Here is a 27,380-nt window from a genome sequence, read left to right on the forward strand (position 1 = left end):
TGTTCTATCAATTACCCTTAAGCAGCTTAATTCGATTTTAGTTCGCAATTCCTATTTCTCAGTTACTCTACCATTGAAAACATATTGATTTGACTTGTAGCTTACGGTCGTTGCCCTGTAAAAAGCTCAAAATATCTCAACACTTCATTGGTATTACTGGGATGAAGAACTAGACGTCGTAAAGATAATTTATTCCTGGTTATTGTTGTTAGAGAATCATTCAGACAAGGAAGTTGTGCATCAAATTATCTTTTTACCCTGTATTTGCTGGGGTGGCAGAAACTATCTGTTTGGTAATTGTCCTTAGCGGTTATAAATGTATAGGTAAAAACATGACACATTCATGATCTATGCTCATGAATAGCGAAGAATTGTAGGGAAATCTAAATCAATTAACATTGTATGGTATTCCAATAAGTGATCCTTTATATATATATATATATATATATATATATATATATATACTAGATTATTTATTACTACTTCTATATTATCTAGTATTATTACAAGATTGTGTATATTCAAATATAAACGTGAATGTGAGCGTTTTATAAATATTCTGTTAAAAAATAGGAATCCCCAAGAAATACTTAATATCCTTTCTATCTTATTTGTATATGCAAGAAATGCCCTTTGTATCCTCTTTGTATATGCAAGTTATTTTTATTCATTTTTTTCTATCACAAAAGACACTAAATTACTTTTAATATTTTCTCAAACACTGTCATTTTTGACAATTCTGAAATAGAATATGTATGTGACTCAAAAATAACATGCGTTTGTCAAAAAAGTCATCAGCCAGGCACGACGAAAGGTCACGTGTGACAAGCTTTCCTACAGAATACCTACACCTACCATTGGATGTTGACTATGATAGATATATCGTCTCTACACGCTGACACTATCCTAGATAAACTGTTATTTATAGGCAATTAAGATTAGCAAAGTAGATTGACTGCATGTTCGCCGGATAATACACAATGTTGTATTGTGAAGGAACCTGATGCAATGCGACGAAGCCAGTGTGTCGGTTAATCAGTTCGACAGGGATTACTGTGGCCTTGTGTTTTAGACGACAAGAAAGTCGTCACTAGGAATTAATTACACTAGATGAGACATTGGTCATACTAGGTGAGCAATAGTGAGACATTAGTCATACTAGGTTAGTCATACTAGGTGAGACATTAGTCATACTAGTTTAGTATTAGGTGAGACATTAGTCATACTAGGTGAGACATTAGTCATACTAGGTGAGACTAGTCATACTAGGTGAGACATTAGTCATACTAGGTGAGACATTAGTCATACTAGGTGAGACATTAGTCATACTAGGTGAGACATTAGTCATACTAGGTGAGACATTAGTCATACTAGGTGAGACATTAGTCATACTAGGTGAGACATTAGTCATACTAGGTGAGACATTAGTCATACTAGGTGAGACATTAGTCATACTAGGTGAGACATTAGTCATACTAGGTGATACATTAGTTATACTAGGTGAGACATTAGTCACACTAGGTGATACATTAGTTATACTAGGTGAGACATTAGTCATACTAGGTGAGACATTAGTCATACTAGGTGAGACATTAGTCATACTAGGTGAGACATTGGTCATACTAGGTGAGACATTAGTCATACTAGGTGAGACATTAGTCATACTAGGTGAGACATTAGTCATACTAGGTGAGACATTAGTCATACTAGGTGAGACATTAGTCATACTAGGTGAGACATTAGTCATACTAGGTGAGACATTAGTCATACTAGGTGAGACATTAGTCATACTAGGTGAGACATTAGTCATACTAGGTTTAGTCATACTAGGTGAGACATTAGTCATACTAGGTGAGACATTGGTCATACTAGGTGAGACATTAGTCATACTAGGTGAGACATTAGTCATACTAGGTGAGACATTAGTCATACTAGGTGAGACATTAGTCATACTAGGTGAGACATTAGTCATACTAGGTGAGACATTAGTCAACTGTGAACATTACATACTAGGTGAGACATTAGTCATACTAGGTGAGACATTAGTCATACTAGGTGAGACATTAGTCATACTAGGTGAGACATTAGTCATACTAGGTGAGACATTAGTCATACTAGGTGAGACATTAGTCATACTAGGTGAGACATTAGTCATACTAGGTGAGACATTAGTCATACTAGGTGAGACATTAGTCATACTAGGTGATACATTAGTCATACTAGGTGAGACATTAGTCATACTAGGTGATACATTAGTCATACTAGGTGAGACATTAGTCATACTAGGTGATACATTAGTCATACTAGGTGAGACATTAGTCATACTAGGTGATACATTAGTCATACTAGGTGAGACATTAGTCATACTAGGTGAGACATTAGTCATACTAGGTGAGACATTAGTCATACTAGGTGATACATTAGTCATACTAGGTGAGACATTAGTCACACTAGGTGAGACATTAGTCATACTAGGTGAGACATTAGTCATACTAGGTGAGACATTAGTCATACTAGGTGAGACATTAGTCATACTAGGTGAGACATTAGTCATACTAGGTGAGACATTAGTCATACTAGGTGAGACATTAGTCATACTAGGTGAGACATTAGTCATACTAGGTGAGACATTAGTCATACTAGGTGAGACAGTCATACTAGGTGAGACATTAGTCATACTAGGTGAGACATTAGTCATACTAGGTGAGACATTAGTCATACTAGGTGAGACATTAGTCATACTAGGTGAGACATTAGTCATACTAGGTGAGACATTAGTCATACTAGGTGATACATTAGTCATACTAGGTGAGACATTAGTCACACTAGGTGAGACATTAGTCATACTAGGTTTAGTCATACTAGGTGAGACATTAGTCATACTAGGTGAGACATTAGTCATACTAGGTGAGACATTAGTCATACTAGGTGAGACATTAGTCATACTAGGTGAGACATTAGTCATACTAGGTGAGACATTAGTCATACTAGGTGAACATTAGTCATACTAGGTGAGACATTAGTCATACTAGGTGAGACATTAGTCATACTAGGTGAGACATTAGTCATACTAGGTGAGACATTAGTCATACTAGGTGAGACATTAGTCATACTAGGTGATACATTAGTCATACTAGGTGAGACATTAGTCATACTAGGTGAGACATTAGTCATACTAGGTGAGACATTAGTCATACTAGGTGAGACATTAGTCATACTAGGTGAGACATTAGTCATACTAGGTGAGACATTAGTCATACTAGGTGAGACATTAGTCATACTAGGTGAGACATTAGTCATACTAGGTGAGACATTAGTCATACTAGGTGAGACATTAGTTTAGTCATACTAGGTGAGACATTAGTCATGCTAGGTGAGACATTAGTCATACTAGGTGAGACATTAGTCATACTAGGTGAGACATTAGTCATACTAGGTGAGACATTAGTCATACTAGGTGAGACATTAGTCATACTAAGCATTAGGTGAGACATTAGTCATACTAGGTGAGACATTAGTCATACTAGGTGAGACATTAGTCATACTAGGTGAGACATTAGTCATACTAGGTGAGACATTAGTCATACTAGGTGAGACATTAGTCATACTAGGTGAGACATTAGTCATACTAGGTGAGACATTAGTCATACTAGGTGAGACATTAGTCATACTAGGTGAGACATTAGTCATACTAGGTGAGACAGTTCATACTAGGTGAGACATTAGTCATACTAGGTGAGACATTAGTCATACTAGGTGAGACATTAGTCATACTAGGTGAGACATTAGTCATACTAGGTGAGACATTAGTCATACTAGGTGAGACATTAGTCATACTAGGTGAGACATTAGTCATACTAGGTGAGACATTAGTCATACTAGGTGAGACATTAGTCATACTAGGTGAGACTAGTCATACTAGGTGAGACAGGTCAACTGGTGAGCATATCATACTATACTTGAGACATTAGTCACACTAGGTGAGACATTAGTCATACTAGTTGAGACATTAGTCACACTAGGTGAGACATTCGTCACACTAGGTGAGGCAGGTGTCAGGTAGATTGTGACAACTTTCTTCCACGAATTTGAAATGCCGTTATACACGTGCATGTATGTCCTTTAATACTTTTGATTATCTTAAGGAATGTTATTTGTAAAGTATAGCTTTGTAGTTGTTTTACTTTTTTGTGGTGATATTAAAGCACGGTTATAACAAATTCTATCCAAAACCGTAAGGGGTAATGTACGTTTTGGAATAAGATTACTATTCTCTCGAATGTCGATTTCACGACCAATGAGCAAATGTACTGTAGCACAGGTTTTATTTGTTAACAAATAACCTCCAAATCCCTTTATTATGTTTTCCAAACAATGTTTGCATTTTCGTTCTGGTTTCAATGCATCCCACTTTCTTTTTTAAAAATTATATAAAAATGATCTTGGGGTAGTTCTTTCCTGCTAAATGAAGCAGGTGGGTGTTATAAATATGTGCTATGGAGCTCTTTGCTCGTCAACTTACTATCTGAATGTCACTATTGTAACTCGTTCAACACCCTACCGAGTTCCATTACTGGTAAAACTGATGTTTCTATCATACTGAAAACTGACCATCCCGTTTGCCCAGACCACTCCCTTCGTATTTACATCACACACTCTTTGTAATCATATCACTATATTGGCTACAGCCTATTGTTGTCATCGTAGGTTTGAAGGTCTTTGTTCCGATAACAGAAGCATTTTAACTGCATCGTACGTAGTACCAATATATAAAGTCTGTATCTGTTGACTCTGAGATGTCGGCCACCAATACAAACTGGACACTGATAAGGCTGGTATGTCCGTCTATCCAGATTAATGTCGTTCTATTTGATTAGGGAATCATTAGCTGTATCCGTTATCAAATCAGTATCATTTGTGACGCTTAATTATTTTCTCATTTCGAGGCTTATTATCAAGCGTCCACCTGGTATTACTGGCAGAGGACCGATTTATTGGAAAAGCCTTTGGTCAAACATCTACCTAGATGTCCGAATTGGTCAATCGTCATTTTGTCTTTGGTCTTTTTTGGAAGATGTTTTCTACAATACCAGATTCAAACCAACTAGCTTCTATTCAAATAATATCATCTGCGAGTAGTTTTTTGGAAGTTGTTTTCAACAATACCAGATACAAACTAACTAGCTTCTACTCAAATAGTATCATCTGCGACTAGTAGTAATTTGGTGAGCATTTTGTTTAGTTTTATTAGTTTAACATCCTATCAACAGACAAGGCTATTTAAGGACATGCCAGGTTTAGATGATGGATCGAGGAAAGACGGAGCACCCAGAGAGAAACACCCACACGTCTTTACAAGGCAACTGTTCCACATGTGATATTCGAATACGCCACCCAGAGGTGGAGATATTGTAGTCATTTGTCGGCACTCGCCACCGTGGCCTCGAATTGAACTGTATAGAACGAGTGCACTTATATTTGCGCTGCCAATATGATATATTGATATAATTTTCATCATGTCCTTAAATTATTTTAAATATTGGTCAATTAAAACATATCTTGGTGCTTATACCTGACGAGTATAAATCGTCCTTTAGGTTGACCTCTGTTTCCGTTTATAATGTAATATTATGATGTTTATTGTTGTGTCTCTTTCGGAACCAATAACGCTATATAGACACGTTTATACCACATTGTCTGGAGATATCGAAGTAATTGTCATAATAGCATGATTAAGCGAGAACGAAGAAGTCAATCACTACTTTTAGATATGGATGTTGTTGATTAACTAGACTACCATTGTTTTAGATATGTTATTGGTAGATCTCATTAAAAATGAACACATTTTATGCGATGAAATAACATTTAACAGCAATACACAAATTCCAGATGAAACTATTCTTATTACGGATAAACGTTCAGAAAGCTGTGCTATAAATGTACATCCATGTAGGAGGAAACATCCATAGGATTAAAAGAAAGATTGATAGGCTTTATTCCAAGAGGTCAAACTTTTGAAAATGCGAATGAGAAATGATATGACATATAGGGAGCGATCAACTATTTAAAAACCATATTTTTACTGACACAGAAAGAAAGTTATATAGCTAATGGTCAGGCAGCTTCACAATTCTAGGTTTCATTTACCACCGTTTTATCTCTTCTCTAATTTCATCTCGGCGTTTTCGTTTTTTAAATGAGCAATTGTGATGCAAATGATAATCGCAATTATGATACTAATAGTGTATAAGCATATTGTATATAAAAGGCTGATGATTCTCCTTCTTTATAAAAATGATTATAAAAACTATAAACATATAGACAAACAAGAAAAAACACACTGATAATAACAATACAACAATGATTTTACCATTTGGAGTTTGAGATAAGTTATATATTATTTACTTACGTATTCTCTACCAGTAAGTCCGGTGTCCACACCTCGTTCCTAGATACCAGTATTTCTGTCAGACCTCCGTACTTAGTCTTATTCCAGTGTAAAAACTCATCATGCCAAGTCTACATGATAAAGAAACAAAATGATTAAAGTCATTCAAAATGAATATTCTACACCAATAATGGTAATCAATTTATACATGATGAGCGCATTAAGAACAATGTAGTAACTAGATCGGGTACATGGTAATCAAAGTAATATTTTAAGGAATTATCTCTTTACTTTTAATCATGATATTTATTATATACGAATAAAAATCAAATCTAATTATATGCCCCTTAAAGGCAAATGTTTAAAGCCTGCTTCAAATTTTATAGACAGCACAACTTACCATCGAATAAATGTAACATATCCGCGAATAAATATGAACAACACTGCAGATAGATTTCATAAAAATAAACCGCGTTAAAAAAAGTGATGACGTTGCAATATACATACTATTCTTAGCCATGCGTTGGTCGTAAGTACTTGGTTTTTCAAATCCTGAAATAGAAATACAAAAATTAAACTTTTCCTACTAACTGAAAAACTATTGAATAAAAGCATACTTTGGAACTTTTTGAAATTAACACAAAGATATAAAATATAGTAATGTATGCCATTGGTTTGTTGTTGGTTAATCGTATGAAGAAATGCAACGCGATTAAGTGATTGTAATGTCTTATACCGTGACCCAGAGGTAAGAGACCAGATACATATGGAAGTAATTCTGTAACACGTTCTTACAAATGTAGGTCAATTTTCTTTCTTAGGACTCCCAGTTTGTATCACATATCGATTGTAGAATAAATCGTGTCTCAAACCGGTAGTATTTTTTTTCAATAGATCAATGTTTCTAAACGAAATATGTGACGTCGACAACACGATCGTGGTACCACGGTTTTTCTTTTATAAACCTGGTACAGAAAAAGTGATGCCTTACAAAGCTAGCATGGACCGGAGGTCCTGCATCTCTGATTAAATAATTGTGGTAGGACACGGGGGATTTTCTGTGAAATTGATCCAATAGTTTTCCAACTTAAAAGCTTTGCAAGGTTCTTATCCATGTCACACGGACGCTTGATTAACATCTTGCTCGGAACTTATGTGCGTGTTACAGGGCTAGTATCTGCTATTTTCTGTTCACACGGAAATGAATATACAAAGTCCTTAGCAAAAAATGTCAAAAATGTAATTTTGTGTTTGCAATGAAATTAACTGGGCTGATTAACTACGTATTCGTGTCTACATGTTTTATATCAATGTGGTTTTCTTATTCTGTTCCATTTCTTATGCCTAACGCCCTATCAACAACTAATATTAATGAAATACGAGTTACATTTTTGTATCGTGTGAGCGTGTTGTTTTTGCTGAAATCTGCTATATAAAAATATCTTCAAGGGCACGAGATCTGCACATCCCACACAGGCAAATTATGCTGACAACGGCAGAACATGTGGTTCTGTTGCATTTACTGAATGTTAAGCGCTCCGAATCATAGCAGAGTATCTCCGTATAAGAAAACGCGCTCAACGGAAAGCCTGAGATAACGCGCATTAAAATTGGTGAGCTGAAAATGTTCTGTGCTGCAGCCTAAAGACATGTATACAGGTCGAATTCTAGCTATATAATATCCCCCAAAGAAAAGAAAATATAGGCAACGAATAACTAGGAAAATTAAGACTTCATATCAAATTTTCTATCAAAAATAGAAATCAGTCATGCTGTTGACTACAAAATATCCCGATTGCAAGATTTTGATTTATTTCTCTGAAGTGGTAACATACTGTCCGAATAAATTCATGGTGATTAGAACTACTGCAGCTCATCATTATACAGTTATGTTATAATGGCTCACATCTCTTCCTAGGAGAACATGTTTACACCGGGTGTCGACCGAAACATGCGTCTAGCAAAAAGCTACTAACTAATCCGCCCACATATTCTATTGTACATGTAATATATGGATCCAGAGCGGCATTTACCAAACGTTTAATGACGTCCCACTAGAATATGATATTTTTAATGATCAATGACAAAACCGAGTGCGTACAGTCATAATACCGCGGGGAATGTGGTCTTGCCGCATGTTTCAGTGAGATAGCACTATAAATGGACAAGAGATTCCACTTAATGAAAAGAGACAGGGCCTTGATAAAAACAATGAAATTAATAGACCATAAAACACCTGATGTTAGCATTTACGGTAAAAAAAATACAAAGAAGATCTTCTGAATTAAAGAATATAAAATACTTCATCGTACATATAGCTATAGGCTATCCCCCCAGACTGGGTTATTCCCCTTCCCCCCGCCCGTCGATATCCATACCGACATTAAAGATCCGTTAAAAACAGAAACACAGAAACTAGTGACCGCCGTTTCCACAAATCAAGAAATAATAACATTAAACTGAAAATACAATTACTGAATAATGACACGCGTACATAATGTTCATTAATAATATAGACAGACCCTAACATCTAGATTCTTTAAAATGATCCAGCATGTTTTAGTGGGACCCTCTGTTGCTTTATCAAGTCTGCTGAATATTACCGAGAACCGATGTCCAAGACAAGTTAAACACAGTGTTTGGTCTGAGGGGTCCGAGAAAAATTATAGTTTTTAACTTAAGGGTTCTAGAATTAAAACAGTGAAGTGCATATTCTATCTGTACACGAGACAGGAGAACAAACTCCCAGACAAAAACATCCAACACACCAAGTTTTAGAACCGAGAACCTGGCTATACGATTTTTTTACCCAACAGTTTACGATATGAAATAATCTACAATGTCCAACCTTGACTGGACAACGAGATCTAAGGATAGACACGCGATTAGGGAAAGACACATGGACAGAAATATATTTATCTATTATGGCCTATTTTAGAGGGCACTATTGCCGTCTTAGTATTGGTCGAGGGATGGAATAGTGCCCGAGCCGAAGGCGAGGGCACTATCTCATCACGAGACAATACTATGAAGCAATAGTGCCCTCTCAAACAGGCCATAATGGGTTTAGTACATCACCCTCAGATGGGACTTGATTTTATGTCATCGTAACAGAAGCACGTTTAGTGGCACCTCGCACCACTATCTTCATTTCCAAACCATATCATTACGTTAAATGTACAACATATGAATTGTCGCGGAAATCTGTGTTTCTATAAAACGAGATTCAGCTTCATGACGATTAAAAGTACGTGTGTGTGTATATCAATATAGAACATGAGTGAACTGTCCTCTGTAGAACAGTAACATTTGCTCCCATCCCCGCACACAACAGCCTGTCCGCCATCTTCACGTCTTGGTCGAAGCGCAACGTTATAATGACGTCATGTAATGGTGACGTCACAATACATTCACGTTCAATTTCGCGCCACTTCAATAGTACCCGCTTGCCCGGGCAGTATTGCAAATAGTAGCCATGTGTGTAGTCAATCAGAATAAAATATTTTGTCACGTGATGTACTAATATTAATGAGAGACATAAGGAATATGAAAAGAGGTATTATCAAATGAAATAAACTTTAGACGGAAACTATGACTTATGAGACACGTGACCGTTGAAAGATCCACTTACATGCTCCCTATAGTTAGAGATTGTGGTCAATTAGGGGCACGACGCTATGATAGGCGGGTCACTAATTGGAGAATAGTTTCTAATATATATTGACAAAAGCTTGCTACAAGCTTCAATCCGGACTAGTTTTGTGAGATTTAGAGTTAGTTGTATCAATGGAATCATATATATATCTTTTGGTACGGATAGTAAAATTAAAGAAGTATTCATTATATTTAAATATGTATACATGTTAATAACACTGTTCTGTCATTGGCCATCATGGTTTTTACTTTTATAGGTATTCAATGTTTGAACACACTCCAAAAGTCAAAGTACGATATGTACACATAGCTTGTGTCACACAAATATAAATATAATGCGAACGAATGCAAAGTCCATAGAAGCTCCATCATATTAGCATATGCTAATTATTCTTTTCATTACGTAATATAGTCGCAGTCATTATGAATAATTTTCTGGTGTGCTGATTTTGATCTGGTCAATTTCGACCTAATACTAAAAAAAACACTGTTGAATTTGTATTCGAAAGCTATGCTTACAAGCTTTATTTATCTATTTGTAAAGCTGAAAGTTCGCTCCCCAAATTGCGTCTCAAGACGCCAGCTGCTTCAAAGTCAGAACATATCCCAAAGGTAATGGAGACGAGTATAAATTACCTATCCTATGGCCCTGATTAAGATTTATACGTCCTTAATAGGATTTATAAGGGCCCGACGTGTGTTCCGGTAATCAGTTCCGGCACAAGAGACCTGAGGTTGGGTAAGGTTTTAGTGCCGGCGTCCTCCAGGCCCGGTCTACATAGTTTGTTTAAAGCTTATTTGGAAAATTTACTATATGACTATTTTCTAAGATTGGTCAAGCTCCCTTCCTCTGCAAGGTACTTTGGCGAGGTATCGTTTGATGTAATGGACGATCGTTCAATTAAGTTCGTATTTGCAGATTTGCGGTTTGCATGTGTATAATACATTATGAGCCGTATGAAATGGACGGCTGCCATAACTTGAGATCCTTAACAAATGACCCTGTCCGGCATGCTTAGACTATATATATGTACCATGTTAGATTGTATACACCCGCTCGAAAAGTACGAGTATCATGGAGCTTTCTATATCTTTTCAAAAATACTATGACGGACACGTATGCGTAAAACATCGACTAAGTCATTTTTGGCTATTCGAGAAACCAAGGTATTTTTCGATCACGTGTTGGGTAAGTGATAAACACGTGATGTTCTTATGGTCGTTGTAAAAATGTGGTACTCGGTTGTAAGACCTAATTCCGATTTCGGCAGTAATTCTATTTGGTCGGGAGACGCACATCATTACCTGGTATTGGTGTCTGTAGGAGCTGACAGACTATCGAGGTGGTGGAATCTCTCACCAACAATTAATAACACAGATCTGGGTACAGATCACAATGGTAATCAATATCAAATACACGGATAGGACATCAATTATACACAATGTGTTCTAAATTATTATGGAGACATAAGTATTCATATGTTGTCATCAGAAAATGCAAACTTTATAGATTTGTTGCATTTGGTCTGTTGTCTATCTTTTCAAAGCTAAGCGTAACGGTTTATTTCAAAGATATGGATATTGTTATCTAATATATACCTGTTAAAATCATGGTTTAACGTTTTGAGTATCACTTTTAAAAGCCAAATATTTCCGAGGTGTGTTTGTTCTATACTGTGTATTTGGCAGCATGATTCAGTGAGAAAGCATTGTAAAAGGGGCAAAAGATCACAACATGAACTTATCGTAGTGTCTTAAATCACGGATTTGACCTTAATTGGGCATAGCTCCTAAAAGGACATAAATCTAATCCATCAACCAACCAACCAAGCAAACATTTTCAAATAGTTTATTGAAGTTAGATAACGTTAAAGTGTAATCAGAGACAAGCACACATCGCAGTTAAATAAGAACATCCACTTAACGAAGATCATTGCATACCGATAAGAGGATTGTACGAGGTGTCAAGACGAGTCATTTAATAAAGAAACCTGTCTGTGATTTCAGGAGCATTGATTTTTAATGCTATTCCGTTTACTATCAACCGAGATAATTTTTTACAGCCACTCCAGTAAACTTTCCGTTACTTTACAACGTAACACTGATGCGATATATTACATAGAGCACAGAACAGCATACTAAATCCTGTTTTCTCTCATACCTACACCTGTAATAGTGGCTGTTCCAGGACAATGTACTCATGTCGCCAGAAGCTGTTTTACATGGCTATCCATGCAATAAAGCCTCGTGATGTCAAAGCGTCAACAAAATTGCTATTTTCTAGGTGCAATGTATTCTTCAGAAAGTAAGCTGGATTTATTTTAAAAGTAAATACATTGTATAACGCATAATTTCATGTGTGGAGAATCGACTTGCAGTCGCAGTTTTTTCCAATTTAATTCAAAATGGCGGAAAATTGTAGTAGTAAATTTGCAATTAAACGTCGAGGTATCAGAGAAAAAACTCTTTCATACGATGATATGAATGATAGTGATATTCTACCCTGAGGATCACAAATTGTTATAAAACCCTCTGCAAGCCGCGGGTTTTGCAGCATTTTGTGACCCTCGGGTATAATTTCTCTATCCTTCATATCTACATATGAAAGAGTCTTTTGATATTTCACTGGTACTGTAGGTGTGCTCACTCTTCCCGCTGCTGATTGCAAACCGAATCAGGTTGTACAATTACACAACCAAAAAAAACCCAAAGTATTGTGGTGTTGTTTTATCATAAAAGTTTACACTCATTTACTAGGCCTGGCAACGAATATTGTTTATATCTGCCTTGCAAATAGGGCTTCATAATTGAGCATGCTGTTCCTGTTACATGACCGTAAAAGGTGACTTAATCTAGGATATTACTTATTTTGTTTTCTAACTGACTTTCAACTCCCGGACGTCTTCCTTGATACATCCCCACTTCTGGCCTCTGTAGAATGGTCAAGACACACACCAAATGCTATAAAAGTAGTATTGAGTTTCTGATCCTCTTTAGCGCTCAGCATTAAGGGAGTACGACTACTGAATTACCCGTTGTCAGCAGTTTAATCTGACCGGGTGAAGTATGTTTGTTTGAATGTCTTTGGCGGCATGCTTCAGTGATAAAGCATATGATAGGACGCACGAATCCCACAATTACTAGGAGACACAACATGACTATACCACAGCCTCCCAAAATGTACATTTCCACACCATAACACATTCAACACATGTCCTTAAATGACCATTACTGTTAATTGGAAGTTAAACCTTCTAAACCAATCCAATTATTGTTTATATTGAGTTGTGTAACAAGTTGTGCTTTTATTTCCTAATTATTTGCACTTCAATTATCAATTTTAGTCCCAAAAACACACGGTGATATTTTTCTTATTTTTAAATATGCTATTTTCATCACACGTAATGATATTTTTATAAACCTTAAAAGCGTTAGTCTAGTCCTTATTTCAATACCACTTATAATTTTATCAAAAGAATTTGAATTGTACAATGAATCCTTTGTTTAACTGAGGTATAATCAATAAGACTTCGCATAAAAGCAGGGAGTAAAAATTAACGATGGCTGAACACCATGTATTCTGACGCTCTCTTAAGTATTAGCTGGAGTGATGTATTAATCAACATCCATCCGTAATCACATATCAGGCCAAATAGTCACATGTCTATTATTCAACAGCCCTTGGATTTGTTAGGTTCCACTTTAGTACCTCCGTCTGGCGATATCTTATATGTCGTGTTAATTCATGATAAGGCAGCGAGAAATCACATTTAACCAGATATCACCTTCCTTGATCAATTGCCAGTGCTTCCATTAGAAGACAAGTTAAATTGTGACCTTCAAACAGTTTCATACGTCAAAATATTAAAGTATAGGATGTGGTAGTTGGATTTTGTGTAAAAACAATGGTACGAACCGAAGGGAGGGTAAAGAGCTCTTACACTGATTGAAATGTTACACGTTTGGATGCATTAATTGGGTGTAAAGCAGTACACGTAGAAACTTGCACATCAAATATCAGCACACATTACGTGATTTTACCGATTTTAAAAAACATCATGATGTCATTTTAATTTGTACCAGGCGTACAACGTTACTCATAACAACCATGCTGCAGAATGCATCAACATCAATTATATTGATAGTTTACCGAAAAACACGCACAAAAATGACACATAAAAAGTAATTTTATCACATAATCCGCCTAATATGCTCGCCAAGGCTCGCACAAATAAAAACCTCTTGGACTCTTTTCATAAAATATCATATGAAATGAACACAAATTTAAGATCCTACATTTATTGAGCGTTTGAAAAGGGTATATTATGACACCGGATGACAATAAAATGACATCTTTGGTGATGTTGTTCGGAAACATAACCGTGGCTGTTGACAGAACGACTAACAAGTCACGAGGGACTCCACATCTGGTATATTTATATGTAAAAAAGCTTGCAACTGATATGTGACATGAAATGAAGGACTGAATCCAAGTTCCAATTTATTACACACAATGGCAGGAATACAGTAACACCTAGTCCACCTCAAGTATACATAATGATAAATGTGTGCTATTTATGTACCCCACCAGCTGATCAAATGTTGAACAAATCGATCGCCATTTTTACTGGCATATCTGAAGAGATCGTCCTGTCGTCTACCACTTAATCAATAGGTTAGATCCAGTTAATGACGGAAGACTATTATTTATTTCATCCACAAAGGAGTCGTGCCTGCATTACGTGGACAGCTAAAGGTAAAGCTTGGCCTGCCATTCCACGGTATGATAGTAGATAAAGAAACTCTATCAGACTTCAGACAGGGGAGATGCTCGGGTCATTTTCCGACACAATACCGAACATTACTGCTAGACAGTCGTACGTAGACGTCTATACATAACTCTCCTTTATGTCTTTTCCTGACAAAAGACTAGCTCCCGGTGACAGTTTTACAAACATCACGGTTTTCAAGTTAGAAAAACAGTATCGACCAATCTACATCGATGTCGAGTGTACAAATACTAACATTGTCAAGTAACTTTAAAGGCCCACTACCTTTCCGACACGACTTTTAATTTTTAAAACGGGAATGTAAAACAAGATCGATATTTTTGTAGAGTCTTAAAAAATATTAACTTACCGTTAATACTACATTTATCATCTACTTCTGAACGATTTGATTAAAATAAATAGATGTTTATTTTCATAACGCGGGTCGTATTATGTTTCCCGACGTCGTCCTAAATACCGCGCGGTAGTTGACTATCACTGCGCCAGACGGCAAAACAGCGAATAGACTTTTATATTTTATTAATTTTTTATGTGACGGTTATAGCAAATGTCAGGGGACCAACAAAATCCCTTCGTTATATATGCACAATTCGTTATACACATGTTGGAGATATTTTATAGGAACACTGACGGAGAATGAACAATACTGTTGTTAAAGTGCTTTATTACTTTTTCCGCAGTGAAATATAAGGTTTTACGGTGAATATAAAAGCGATATACTTCACTCCATTGATAGTGAAAATATCAATTTGACTGTTACGCCATTAGTTTGTGCACAAAATGACGTCATTTTTTTTTGTTCAGAAATATGCCGTTATGTTATGTTCACAAAAATACGACATTATAATAGCAAATAAGGGAAAAAACTCTGTAAAATACAATAACCTTTGACGGAACTAGTAGTGATGTTCTTCCGTAAAAGGAACGAGAAAACAAATGTAATAAATAGAATTGATGAAAACCAGTAATACTTCATCGAGTGAGATGGAGGCGAAGCACGATTGAAAAATATCCACCTCACTCGATGAAATATAACTGGTATTCGCCAAGAAACAAAGAATACTATTTGCTCCATTGGTATCGCCACGATCAAAGAATCCAAGTCTCATCGGCGGGACATCCCACAAACACTACGCGCTTCACATTTATGAAAAGGGACGATTAGCTTGCCTAATCAGAAATAACTTCGGAGTTGATTTGGTGATAAATCTTGTTTAGGTAGCATTATGAAAGGGTTCCGTTATTACAATAAGACAGTATATATGCAATGACCGATCACTGGAGTCCCGTGGAAACTGAACAGATTATTTCAAGAATTTTCGAACACTTATAAAATCCAAAGCAGAACTGTCATTACGTAAATCTCATTAGTCTCGTCCCGGTAACGTCAGCAATCGTTTCATTCCTATAATATTTGTATCTCTAATCTATCAACCTATCAATCTATCTATCTATATTTTTACGTATATTTTTTGTATTATTTCACAATTTATCTTAATTAATGTTGAATGCTTATAATCAATTTTCCAGATTACTTGATAAATAAAGTACGTTTACACGTATAATTCTATTTCTTTTCCAAAGGATTATTTCTACGAATCAATAATTCAATTTTGCTTGTTACGAGCATTTTCATTGGCTTAAAAATTTACTTTATCAGCCCATAAAGGAAAAAATTGCGTCGCCGTTTGTAACGTCGCTTCTGATTGGCTGAGATGACGGCGTAATAATTTCATAGACAAAAGAGTCCCAAAATGAATTTTAAATGTTGAAGAGATTATCTTTAGTAAAATGAATTATAAGGATTGATGTGTCTGCCATCCCCATATGATGTTGACCATCAACTCACAGAGGTAATGTAACGTCAAAAGGCCCTAAAGTATCTTGAGGTGATGGACAAACACGCCACTGTCTAAAACATGGCGACGTCCGTGGAGATACAATGGTGTCTAGAGTGCAGAGGTAAATTAATGCTATTACGAACGTTTTAAGAGAAACATTTAAAGCTTACTGAATGACGATTAGTCGATGATGGAAATCTGGTCAAATAGTCCATTCCTTTACTCTAAAAGCAAAAACGATCTAAATTGCTTCTCGTAGAAATTTTACATGCATTTCTCATTCTTTGGGAAGCATCTGAACATTTTGTTTTTGACTGATCTGAATTTAATGAACTTGAAACTTTACCTTACAAAAAATGAAAACCAGATAATTTCACAGATTAACAAAACTTTCAACTCATCAGTCCAATTCAAACCAATTATCTGACGCAATTGCGTTTATTAATCTTCTCCGCTGTAAACCGTTTTGTTTTAATTCGTATACCTACAAAATACTTTTATCAATTGATGCCAGTATTCCAGTTCTTATTATCCATGCAAGTTAACGCCAGCATTATCTATTTTTTCTTAAACTTATGATATGATGCACTGTGTGAATTAAGAGATATCTTCAGATAATCAAATCCCGCGTCTTGCCTGTTAAGATATGTTTTACCTCAAGTCAGGCGATGTCGCTTTGAATAGGCAGACATATATAGGAAGCGTTAATATCGAACACACATGCTGTCAACCATTTGAATGTCGCTACACAATTATAAGCAGGCAATCATGCTCGGTCACAAACAAGTGTCATCTATATGACAAGGTGCTGGCCGGTTCGGCCACTATTTCTATAGTACACAACCTTGTGAACTCCCCGCCATCTAACACAGCAGATTACAATGTGGATCCCTACAATGAATAATTTCCTCGCGTTGAGCTGTGTTCAGTAACATATTTCAGCGATGATTTTGACCTAGGTTGTGTCCGGCCTGTGTTCGGCCTGTGTCCGTTAGAGTACAGGCTTGTAGATATTGATGGATCTGTCACTCTAGTTAGTGCCCTATCGTGGCTTCACATTGTCCAAAAATTAAACAAGACATCTGGTAAGATCGGTTTCCCTCATGCATAGATCATAGGACAGGTAAACAGTTCTCTGAAATTTTCAGCTGTGAAAATGTTGAAAACGACAAGACAACGTAATCTCTTAGAGCAAATAAAGAATATCTGTCTGTCTGTCTGTCTGTCCGCTGTCTACCTTAGTGATAAAGCAATTATTTCGTTTGAAGACAAAACTGTAAAATGTCATTGTGTGTTGCCTTGGTAATAATACACCATTCACTATTACAGAATTTACAATGAACGTTTATCAAGAACATTTCTCTTTTGATTGTAGGGAACTGATTCCTAATATTTAGATATAGAGACCCTACAAAATAATCACTTCAATAACAGATTTCAAATTGAAAGAAAATCCAACATCGATCTTATTCTTGATGACAAAAATCCGAATTGGATCGAAACCCGACGTTATCGTCATGTCGCAATAAAGACATCGACAATGCCTATTATTTTGGAAAAAATTGATCCATTAAACAAAGTAAGTGGAATAGTACGTTTAATATTTTATTTTATCAAACAGTTTGAAAAATTAATCATAAGGATTCATGTTATTTTTTTTTAATTTCATCGGGTTATGAAATCAATTTATTTGCAAACTTTTGTGATAATCCGCTACGCGAATTCACATATTTTCCAAACTAATTTTTTCATGTCCCGATGAAATTAAAAATGTAGTGATATAAATGCTAGAATAGTTTATGATATATCCAAAAATATTTAAGCTCAATTACTCAAATGGTTATGTGCGTTCTACACAGCATTCTTAATTTAAGAAAAACACTAAAACAATAATACTATTAAGTAACGCAAATAAAGCACCATCAAATTCAACTACCTGATCAAAAGGTTGATGAAGATGTGAAACAGTTTGATAATCCCCATAGCCTGATTGTTTCCAGCTGTAATGTTTTAATGTGAAGCCCGTGAAATGATAAACGCCCTTCGGTACTTGATTAAAATTGATGCGAATGACGATTAGTACAGGATATGAAGTATCATGGCGTGAATTTTCTGAAAGGAAGTGATAAGGTTAGCAGATTTGGAACAAGACCTGCTAATGATAGAAATTGATGCGCATTTTGTATGAACTTTTTGTGATGCCGAAATAATTAGGGGATTGTAGCGGAAGCTATGTGTGAGGATTGTCTTTCGAGAACATGTGAATGCCTATCAAAACACAAACGGAAAACACAATATCTACACATTGATAGTTAAGACTGAATACCGATGACAGTTAACGCAATCTCTACACATTGAGAGTTAAGACTGAATACCGATGACAGTTAACGCAATCTCTACACATTGAGAGTTAAGACTGAACACCAATGTTAATTCACACAATCTCTTTACATTGGGAGTTAAGATTGAACACCGATGACAGTTAACACAATCTCTACACATTGAGAGTTAAGACTGAACACCAATCTCTACTTATGAGATAAGTTCACACAATCTCTACACATTGAGAGTTAAGACTGAACACCGATGATAGTTAACACAATCTCTACACATTGAGAGTTAAGACTGAACACCAATGACAGTTAACACAATCTCTACACATTGAGAGTTAAGACTGAACACCAATGACAGTTAACATAATCTCTATACATTGAGAGTTAAGACTGAACACCAATGACAGTTAACACAATCTCTACACATTGAGAGTTAAGACTGAACACCGATGACAGTTAACACAATCTCTACACATTGAGAGTTAAGACTGAACACCGATGACAGTTAACACAATCTCTACACATTGAGAGTTAAGACTGAACACCAATGACAGTTAACACAATCTCTACACATTGAGAGTTAAGACTGAACACCGATGATAGTTAACACAATCTCTACACATTGAGAGTTAAGACTGAACACCGATGACAGTTAACACAATCTCTACACATTGAGAGTTAAGACTGAACACCAATGACAGTTAACACAATTACACATTGAGAGAGTTAACACAATCTCTACACATTGAGAGTTAAGACTGAACACCGATGATAGTTAACACAATCTCTACACATTGAGAGTTAAGACTGAACACCAATGACAGTTAACACAATCTCTACACATTGAGAGTTAAGACTGAACACCAATGATAGTTAACACAATCTCTACACATTGAGAGTTAAGACTGAACACCAATGACAGTTAACACAATATCTACACATTGAGAGTTAAGACTGAACACCAATGATAGTTAACACAATCTCTACACATTGAGAGTTAAGACTGAACACCAATGACAGTTAACACAATCTCTACACATTGAGAGTTAAGACTGAACACCAATGACAGTTAACACAATCTCTACACATTGAGAGTTAAGACTGAACACCAATGACAGTTAACACAATCTCTACACATTGAGAGTTAAGACTGAACACCAATGACAATTAACACAATCTCTACACATTGAGAGTTAAGACTGAACACCAATGATAGTTAACACAATATCTACACATTGAGAGTTAAGACTGAACGCCGATGACAGTTAACACAATCTCTACACATTGAGAGTTAAAACTGAACACCGATGATAGTTAACACAATCTCTACACAATGAGAGTTAAAACTGAACACCGATGACAGTTAACACAATCTCTACACATTGAGAGTTAAGACTGAACACCGATGATAGTTCACACAATCTCTACACATTGAGAGTTAAGACTGAACACCAATGAAGTTAACACAATTTCTCACACTGAGAGTTAAGACTGAACACCGATGATAATTCACTCAATCTCTACACCTTGAGAGTTAAAACTGAACACCGATGATAGTTAACATAATCTCTACATATTGAGAATTAAGACTGAACACCGATGATAGTTCACAAAATCTCTACACATTGGGAGTTACCACAATCTCTACACACTAAGAGTTAAGACTGAACACCGATCCTAATTCACACAATCTCTACACATTGGGAGTTAAGACTGAACACCATTGATAGTTCACAAAATCCCTACACATTGATATTTAAGACTGAACACCGATGCTAGTTAACACAATCTCTGCACACTGAAAGTTTAGACTGAACACCAATGATAATTCACACAATCTCTACACATTGAGAGTTAAGACTGAACATCGATAATAGTTAACACCATCTCTACACACTGAGAGTTTAAGACTGAACACCGATGATAGTTCACACAATCTCTACTATTGAGAGTTAAGACTGAATACCGATGATAGTTAACACAATCTCTACACATTGAGAGTTAAGACTGAACACCGATAATAGTTTACACAATCTCTACACATTGAGAGTTAAGACTGAACAACGATGATAGTTAACATAATCTCTACACATTGAGAGTTAAGACTGAACACCGATGATAGTTAACACAATCTCTACACATTGAGAGTTAGTTAACACAATCTCTCTACACATTGAGAGTTAAGACTGAACACCGATAATAGTTAACACAATCTCTACACATTGAGAGTTAAGACTGAACACCGATGACAGTTAACACAATCTCTACACATTGAGAGTTAAGACTGAACACCGATGACAGTTAACACAATCTCTACACATTGAGAGTTAAAACTGAACACCGATGACAGTTAACACAATCTCTACACATTGAGAGTTAAGACTGAACACCGATGATAGTTCACACAATCTCTACACATTGGGAGTTAACACAATCTCTTCACACTGAGAGTTAGACTAAACACCGATGATAGTTAACACAATCTCTACCCACTCAGAGTTAAAACTAAACACCAATGATAATTCACACAATCTCTACACTTTGAGAGTTAAGACTGAACACCAATGACATTAAACACAATCTCTACACACTGAGAGTTAAGACTGAACACCATGTTAATTCACACAATCTCTTTACATTGGGAGTTAAGATTGAACACCGATAATAGTTAACACAATCTCTACACATTGAGAGTTAAAACTGAACACCGATGACAGTTAACACAATCTCTACACATTGAGAGTTAAGACTAACACCGATGATAGTTCACACAATCTCTAATTTGGAATTAACACAATCTCTTCACATGAAAGTTAAGACTAACACAATGTAATTCACTCAAACTCTCACATTGAGAGTTAAGACTGAACACCGATGATAGTTAACACAATCTCTACACATTGAGAGTTAAGACTGAACACCGATGATCACAAATCTCTACACATGGGAGTTAACACAATCTCTACACACTTGAGAGTTAAGACTGAACACCGATCTAATTCACACAATCTCTACACATTGGGAGTTAAGACTGAACACCATGATAGTTCACACAATCTCTACACATTGATATTTAAGACTGAACACCGATGCTAGTTAACACAATCTCTACACACTGAGAGTTAAGACTGAACACCAATGATAATTCACACAATCTCTACACATTGAGAGTTAAGACTGAACATCGATAATAGTTCACACAATCTCTACACACTGAGAGTTAAGACTGAACACCGATGACAGTTAACACAATCTCTACACGTATTGAGAGTTAAGACTGAACACCGATGATAGTTAACACAATCTCTACACATTGAGAGTTAAGACTGAACATCGATAATAGTTAACACAATCTCTACACATTGAGAGTTAAGATTGAACAACGATGATAGTTAACACAATCTCTACACATTGAGAGTTAAGACTGAACACCGATAATAGTTAACACAATCTCTACACATTGAGAGTTAAGACTGAACACGATAATAGTTAACACACAATCTCTACACATTGTGAGTTAAGACTGAACATCGATGATAGTTAACACAATCTCTACACATTGGGAGTTAAGACTGAACACCGATAATAGTTAACACAATCTATAACCATTGAGAGTTAAAACTGAACACCGATGACAGTTAACACAATCTCTACACATTGAGAGTTAAGACTGAACACCGATGATAGTTCACACAATCTCTACACATTGAGATTTAAGACTGAACACCGATGATAGTTAACACAATCTCTACACATTGAGAGTTAAGACTGAACACCAATGATAGTTCACACAATCTCTACACATTGAGAGTTAAGACTGAACACCAATGACAGTTAACACAATCTCTACACACTGAGAGTTAAGACTGAACACCGATAATAGTTAACACAATCTCTCACACTGAGAGTTAAGACTGAACACCAATGTTAATTCACACAATCTCTACACATTGAGAGTTAAGACTGAACACCGATGACAGTTAACACAATCTCTACACATTGAGAGTTAAGACTGAACACCGATGATAGTTCACACAATCCCTACACATTGAGAGTTAAGACTGAACACCGATGCTAGTTAACACAATCTCTACACATTGAAAGTTAAGACTGAACACCGATGCTAGTTAACACAATCTCTACACATTGTGATTTAAGACTGAACACCGATGATAGTTAATACAATCTCTACACATTGAGAGTTAAGACTGAACACCGATGATGAACACAATCTCTACACATTGAAGTTAAGACTGAACACCGATGACTAGTTAACACAATCTCTACACATTGTGAGTTAAGACTGAATACCGATGCTAGTTAACACAATCTCTACACATTGTGAGTTTAAGACTGAACACCGACGATAGTTAACATAATCTCTACACATTGAGAGTTAAGACTGAACACCGATAACAGTTAACACCATCTCTACACATTGTGAGTTAAGACTGAACACCGATAATAGTTAACATAATCTCTACACATTGAGAGTTAAGACTGAACACCGATAACGATAGTTAACACTAATCTCTACACATTGTGAGTTAAGACTGAACACCGATAATAGTTAACATAATCTCTACACATTGTGAGTTAAGACTGAACATCGATAATAGTTAACACATCTCTACACATTGAGAGTTAAGACTGAACACCGATAACAGTTAAACACAATCTCTACACATTGAGAGTTAAGACTGAACACCGATAATAGTTAACACAATCTCTACACATTGAGAGTTAAGACTGAACACCGATAATAGTTCACACACAATCTCTACACATTGAGAGTTAAGACTGAACACCGATGATAGTTCACACAATCTCTACACATTGAGAGTTAAGACTGAACACCGATGATACAGTTTAACACAATCTCTACACATTGAGAGTTAACAGAACTGAAAACCGATGATAATTCACTCATCTCTACACATTGAGAGTTAAGACTGAACACCGATGATAATTCACACAATCTCTACACATTGAGAGTTTAAGACTGAACACCGATGATACAGTTAACACAATCTCTACACATTGAGAGTTAAGACTGAACACCGATGATAGTTAACACAATCTCTACACATTGAGAGTTAAGACTGAACACCGATAATAGTTAACACAATCTCTACACATTGAGAGTTAAGACTGAACACCGATGATAATTAACACAATCTCTACACATTGAGAGTTAAGACTGAACACAATGACAGTTAACACAATATCTACACATTGAGAGTTAAGACTGAACACCAATGACAGATAGTTAACACAATCTCTACACATTGTGAGTTAAGACTGAACACCGATGACAGTTAACACAATATCTACACATTGAGAGTTAAGACTGAACACCAATGACAGTTAACACAATCTCTACACATTGAGAGTTAAGACTGAACACCGATGATAGTTAACACAATCTCTACACATTGAGAGTTAAGACTGAACACCGATGATAGTTAACACAATCTCTACACATTGAGAGTTAAGACTGAACACCGATGACAGTTAACACAATCTCTACACATTGAGAGTTAAGACTGAACACCGATGATAGTTCACACAATCTCTACACATTGGGAGTTAACACAATCTCTACACATTGAGAGTTAAGACTGAACACCGATGATAGTTAACACAATCTCTACACATTGAGAGTTAAGACTGAACACCGATAATAGTTAACACAATCTCTACACATTGTGAGTTAAGACTGAACACCGATAATAGTTAACACAATCTCTACACATTGAGAGTTAAGACTGAACACCGATAACAGTTAACACCATCTCTACACATTGAGAGTTAAGACTGAACACCGATGATAGTTAACACAATCTCTACACATTGAGAGTTAAGACTGAACACCGATGATAGTTCACACAATCTCTACACATTGAGAGTTAAGATTGAACACCGATGATATTGATAGTATTTTAACACAATCTCTTCACACTGAGAGTTAAAGACTGAACCACCGATTGATAGTTCACACTTCAATCTCTACACCTTGGGAGTTAAGACTGAACACCGATGATAGTTAACACAATCTCTACACATTGAGAGTTAAGACTGAACACCGATGACAGTTAACACAATCTCTACACATTGAGAGTTAAGACTGAACACCGATGATAGTTAACACAATCTCTACACATTGAGAGTTAAGACTGAACACCGATGATAGTTAACACAATCTCTACACATTGAGAGTTTAAGACTGTTAAGACTGAACACCGATGATAGTTAACACAATCTCTACACATTGAGAGTTAAGACTGAACACCGATGATAGTTAAACACAATCTCTACACATTGAGAGTTAAAACTGAACACCGATAATAGTTAACACAATCTCTACACATTGAGAGTTAAGACTGAACACCGATGATAGTTCACACAATCTCTACACATTGAGAGTTAAGACTGAACACCGATAATAGTTAACACAATCTCTACACATTGAGAGTTAAGACTGAACACCGATGATAGTTAACACAATCTCTACACATTGAGAGTTAAGACTGAACACCGATGATAGTTCACACAATCTCTACACATTGAGAGTTAAGACTGAACACCGATGATAGTTAACACAATCTCTACACATTGAGAGTTAAGACTGAACACCGATGATAATTCACACAATCTCTACACACTGAGAGTTAAGACTGAACACCGATGATAATTCACACAATCTCTACACATTGAGAGTTAAGACTGAACACCGATGATAGTTAACACAATCTCTACACATTGAGAGTTAAGACTGAACACCGATGATAGTTAACACAATCTCTACACATTGAGAGTTAAGACTGAACACCGATGATAGTTTAACATCATCTCTACACACCTGAGAGTTAAGACTGAACACCGATGATAGTTCACACAATCTCTACACATTGAGAGTTAAGACTGAACACCGATGATAGTTAACACAATCTCTACACATTGAGAGTTAAGACTGAACACCGATAATAGTTAACACAATCTCTACACATTGTGAGTTAAGACTGAACACCGATGATAGTTAACATAATCTCTACACATTGAGAGTTAAGACTGAACACCGATAACAGTTAACACCATCTCTACACATTGTGAGTTAAGACTGAACACCGATAATAGTTAACATAATCTCTACACATTGAGAGTTAAGACTGAACACCGATGATAGTTAACACAATCTCTACACATTGAGAGTTAAGACTGAACACCGATAATAGTTAACACCATCTCTACACATTGAGATTTAAGACTGAACACCGATGACAGTTAACACAATCTCTACACATTGAGAGTTAAGACTGAACACCGATGCTAGTTAACACAATCTCTACACATTGAGAGTTAAGACTGAACACCGATGATAGTTAACACAATCTCTACACATTGAGAGTTAAGACTGAACACCGATAACAGTTAACACAATCTCTACACATTGAGAGTTAAGACTGAACACCGATGATAGTTAACACAATCTCTACACATTGAGAGTTAAGACTGAACACCGATGATAGTTAACACAATCTCTACACATTGAGAGTTAAGACTGAACACCGATAACAGTTAACACAATCTCTACACATTGAGAGTTAAGACTGAACACCGATAATAGTTAACACAATCTCTACACATTGAGAGTTAAGACTGAACACCGATGATAGTTAACACAATCTCTACACATTGAGAGTTAAGACTGAACACCGATGATAGTTCACACAATCTCTACACATTGAGAGTTAAGACTGAACACCGATAATAGTTAACATAATCTCTACACATTGAGAATTAAGACTGAACACCGATGATAGTTCACACAATCTCTACACATTGAGAGTTAAGACTGAACACCGATAAGTTAATTAACAATCTCTACACATTGAGAGTTAAGACTGAACACCGATAACAGTTAGCACACAATCTCTACCATTGTGAGTTAAGACTGAACACCTTTTTGCAGTAGTTATCACAAATCTCTACACATTGTGAAGTTAAGACTGAACACGACGATGATTTAACACAATCTCTACACATTGAGAGTTAAGACTGAAAACCGATGATAGTTAACACAATCTCTACACATTGTGAGTTAAGACTGAACACCGATTATAGTTAACATAATCTCTACACATTGAGAGTTAAGACTGAACACCGATAATAGTTAACACAATCTCTACACATTGAGAGTTAAGACTGATAACACCGATAACAGTTAACACAATCTCTACACATTGTGAGTTAATGTTAAGACTGAACACCGATGATTAGTTAACACACAATCTCTACACATTGAGAGTTAAGACTGAACACCGATAATAGTTAACACAATCTCTACACATTGAGAGTTAAGACTGAAACAGAT

At 36.0% G+C, this 27,380-nt stretch overlaps 1 protein-coding gene across 2 annotated transcripts in view; it reads right to left on the reverse strand.

Annotated features, from left to right (window-relative positions):
• LOC138315937 (neuronal acetylcholine receptor subunit alpha-7-like) overlaps positions 1–27,380 on the reverse strand; it is a 72,993-nt gene that overhangs the window by 17,064 nt on the left and 28,549 nt on the right. Inside the window, exons 1-3 of one of the 2 annotated variants that reach the window (XM_069257356.1) lie at positions 9,696–9,747; positions 6,896–6,940; positions 6,410–6,519 (exon numbers count right to left, since the gene is read on the reverse strand). In XM_069257356.1, the coding sequence (XP_069113457.1) occupies positions 6,410–6,519; positions 6,896–6,940; positions 9,696–9,734 (194 nt within the window). In that variant the 5' untranslated portion in view covers positions 9,735–9,747. Of the gene's footprint in view, positions 1–6,409; positions 6,520–6,895; positions 6,941–9,695; positions 9,748–27,380 lie in introns of those variants that run through there. The other variant, XM_069257355.1, reaches the window with a different exon arrangement.

This window comes from Argopecten irradians, chromosome 2 (assembly GCF_041381155.1).
Source record: "Argopecten irradians isolate NY chromosome 2, Ai_NY, whole genome shotgun sequence".
NCBI classification, from domain to species: domain Eukaryota; kingdom Metazoa; phylum Mollusca; class Bivalvia; order Pectinida; family Pectinidae; genus Argopecten; species Argopecten irradians.